The sequence below is a fragment of the Triticum aestivum genome, chromosome 7A (assembly GCF_018294505.1).
Source record: "Triticum aestivum cultivar Chinese Spring chromosome 7A, IWGSC CS RefSeq v2.1, whole genome shotgun sequence".
Classification (NCBI taxonomy): domain Eukaryota; kingdom Viridiplantae; phylum Streptophyta; class Magnoliopsida; order Poales; family Poaceae; genus Triticum; species Triticum aestivum.
Window position 1 is genome coordinate 564,966,940 of NC_057812.1, and position 3,747 is coordinate 564,970,686.

The window sequence follows — 3,747 nt, forward strand, 5'->3', positions numbered from 1 at the left end:
AGGATGCCGCGGGCGCACGCGCGAAAGTGCGTTGCCCCGTGGACAGGGAGCGCGTCCACGTCGAGCGGAGCCTCCTGAAGCCAAGCGGAGTCGTCGGCGATGAACGTGAGCGCGCCGAGACGGATCTCGCGGCCCTCCATCAAAACTCCGCCGGAAACCATGATGATTCGGATCGTAAAAGATCGCAACTCCTCCAACAAATCGCTAAAACACCTGCCCGACAGTGGGCGCCAACTGTCGTGGTTCCAAGTCTGACAGTACTGTAGGGGGGTAAGTATGGAGAGGCAAGGTCCTAGCTATGGAGAAGTTGTAAGCACACGAGGTTTATGAGTCCAGGCCCTTCTCGGAGGAAGTAATAGCCCTACGTCTCGCAGCCCGGAGGCGATCGACTGGATTATGCGTGTATGGTTTACAGGGGTGCGAATCCTTTACACTGAGGAGGGGGATGGCTTATATAGAGTCCGCCGGACCCCTCCGGCCCTCAGTTACGCAGGGTTTTAAATACATTAAGGTCGGGCGTTACTGGTAACGCCCCTAATAAAGTGCTATGATGACCATAAAAACTACTTAGTAACCGACCGTTGGCATGCGGAAGGTCTTTAGGTCTCCTGGTCGTCGAGTGGTTGGGGCTTGGTCGAGTGGTCGCTTCTTGGTCGAGTGTCTTCGAATCTGTCGAGTGGAACGCCTCTAAGTCGATTGAAAGGTGATTTCTTTTAGAGATGTCCTTGGGTAGGGCAGTTTGGACAGGTCCATGACCCTACTCTAGGTACATAGCTTCGTCAGCAGGCACATCTCATCAAGGAACAAACTTCAGCTCGTCGCCTTGCGGGCCATAGATGACCGTGATCCACTGGTTACTTTCATCTCTAGCATGAACAGGGCCAGTAAAGTAGTTAGCGCCGAGCACAACATTGTCAACCTCCAGAAGGTAGTATCACAAGCGAGTAGGATACCCCTCGAGTCTCATTTGCCGGCAAATAGGCAAAGCCATCCAACGATCACCCTAAACATCACATAACCATATATTGGTGGAGTACATCGAGTTTAGTCTCCTGAAGACACACCAAATTAACCTTAATCGAGGCAATAAACTCCCATGCATAGTTACGCGCATGCAAAGTCAATGCATGCAAGCCATGAGAACAGGGCACACCGGAGGACCAGTCCTAGGCGGTTACACGCAACAAATAGTAGTACTCGGATCCTGCCTTCCCAAACCCTTTCCCTCCCAACGCACGCCACGCCATGCCCTCCTCCTCTCGCCGCCGTCGCGGGCCCCGTCGGCGCCGCCGCAAGGAGGCGGCGGCGGAGACGAGGAGCTGGGCGGACATGCCGCTGGACGCGATCTTGGCCGTCTTCCACAAACTCGACCACATCGACATCCTGATGGCCGCCGACCAGGTGTGCAGCTCCTGGCGCCGCGCGGCGCGGGACGAGCCCGCGCTATGGCGCCGCATCGTCATGCGCGGCAACGCGGATCTCTCCTCCCGCATCAACCGCCAGGGGATCGCCTGCGACGCCGTGCGCCGCAGCGCGGGGCAGTGCGAGGCGTTCTGCGGCGAGTACGCCGGCGACGCCGGGTTCCTGCTGTACCTCAGCGAGGAGTTGAGCACCTACAAACTCGATCACGTGTTAATTCCACTTAATTAAGTATTAATTTATTATTATCGTTCAGGTTTATTTTTGTGTTTCGTTTAAATCTAAATTTACGATTTTCCCTTGTTAGCTAGCCTAGGCATATGGCTTCATCCCTTGATCTTTTGTTGATTTTTGGTTCTGGCTACTACATAGTTATGCTGTTAATTGCACTTAACATTCAAAATTTTACATATAACTTTGGTTTTTATCATCATGTCAATTGTTTTCACATATATCTTTAACCAGAAAATTTGTTTCTGAAACAATGCAAACCAGAACCAAAAATACATATTCTAGGAAATACAGAGCACACACAAAATTCTTTGTTCAGCTGCCCATAATAGTTATATTTTTGTTGACTGTCGCCCATAATAATTGTTTGTGGAATTTGGAATTGTTTAGATTTCAGAGAGGGGAGATAGCTACGTGTAGAAAATATATATTCGATTCTGTTAAATGGATGAACTTCAGATATGAGTTCAGACTATTTGATAACTGTTAAATGGACTGAACTTCAAATACGAGTTCAGACTTAAAGAGATGAATACTGACGCTAACTGAAATTTGTTGGTCAACTTATGCTTTGAATAATTTTACCTAAATAATAAGTGCCACACCTATGGCACGAAGCTGTCCCGCCCTGACGTTATTTACAACTAAAGTTGTCATCCGGAAAAAAACCCCCAAAAAAATAAAACTTGCCATCAAAAAGAAAGTTGACATCCTCACATCATCAAATTTGCCATAAAAAATGTTCGGAGTTGCCATGTGTTCGTGTCACACGTGTGGCATTTATCAGAGTCTTAATTTTAACTTTGAAATGTAGACTTTACTTGGTTGAACTGACACCTGATTTCATCCGAGTAATGCAAAAAAAAGAAACATATATATTTGTAGGTAAATATTGTCCAAGCATGAATCTGTGATCAAACGCTTTCACAATGCCCTGTTCTCTATTCCTTTTGTTGAATTGTTTTATTTTAGCGGTCGTTTGTTGTTAAGCTGCACAACTGTAGCTATATATTCGCTTTATAAAAAAAATCTGAACATTTTCCATGCCCCTGTTTTTATCTTTGCAGGGATCCCTGTTTGAAGAGCCTTCGCCTCATCTCATGCGATGGCATCTCACTCGACGAGTTTGCAGAGCTAATAACAAGGTTTCCTCTGCTCGAGGAGCTCGAGCTATCTGAGTGTCCATAGCTACTAGTGGATTGCTCTGGCTCTCTATATCCTGAGGTGTACGAGGTTCTTGGGCGAGCATGCCCACAGCTGAAGCATTTCAGGATGAACAAACAATACTTCCAAGAACAGAAATGGGGCAACAATGACGCCGATGCCGAGGGGATTGCAGCCATGCATGAGCTGCGCTCGCTGCAGCTCGTGGCCAACGACCTCACCAACAAAGGGCTGGCAGCCATCTTGGACAACTGCCCGCGCCTGGAGTCTCTGGACATACGCCATTGCTTCAATGTCAAAATGGACGGCGACGACAGCGGCGGCAATGACGAGGGCACGCTGCTGCGAGAGAAGTGCGCCCGTATCAAAACGCTGCGACTCCCCAGCGACTCGACCCATGACTGCCACCTCGAGGTTCAAAGCCCTAGGTTCGCTCGCACAGAGGAAGAAATCAGGCGTTCCTGGTCCATCAGTCCGGTCTACTACTCCCCGTGGCTCCAGGATTCGGAGGAAGACGACGACGATTTTTGCCGCAGTCCTTCCCGTTACGAGGCTGACCTCGACAGATACGAGAAGGTGCTTCCTAGGAGCATGCGCACCTTCCTCTGATGACAAGACTATTCCTCCTGCATTTCGGGCCTTGTCCATGTACGCATAGGCGTGTAGCCAACATTTTCTCATGAAGCACCGTGGCCTTGCATTGTTTTTTGTTTTTGTTTTTGTGAAAGCATGGCCTTGCATGTCGTTTGTTTTGTCATAATGCAATCATACCAGTTTAAACAATGATATGTTTTTTTTGCGAGAAACTTTCAATCTATTCATAATCAATCATAGCAGTACCATCGCTGGATAAATCTTGTTGTAGTAGACAGACGGAAAGTCGTCGTGCTAAGGCCCCATAGGACCAATGCACTAGAGTAGCAACCAGCGCCA

At 48.5% G+C, this 3,747-nt stretch overlaps 1 protein-coding gene across 1 annotated transcript; it reads left to right on the top strand.

Annotated features, from left to right (window-relative positions):
• Positions 1 to 1,122: 1,122 nt before the first annotated feature.
• On the top strand, positions 1,123 to 3,541 carry LOC123152106 (F-box protein SKIP19). The gene is made up of 2 exons (XM_044571717.1): positions 1,123 to 1,604; positions 2,718 to 3,541. Exons 1-2 carry the CDS (start codon positions 1,246 to 1,248, stop codon positions 2,836 to 2,838), a joined length of 480 nt encoding a protein of 159 aa, XP_044427652.1. The 5' UTR covers positions 1,123 to 1,245; the 3' UTR covers positions 2,839 to 3,541.
• Positions 3,542 to 3,747: the final 206 nt, after the last annotated feature.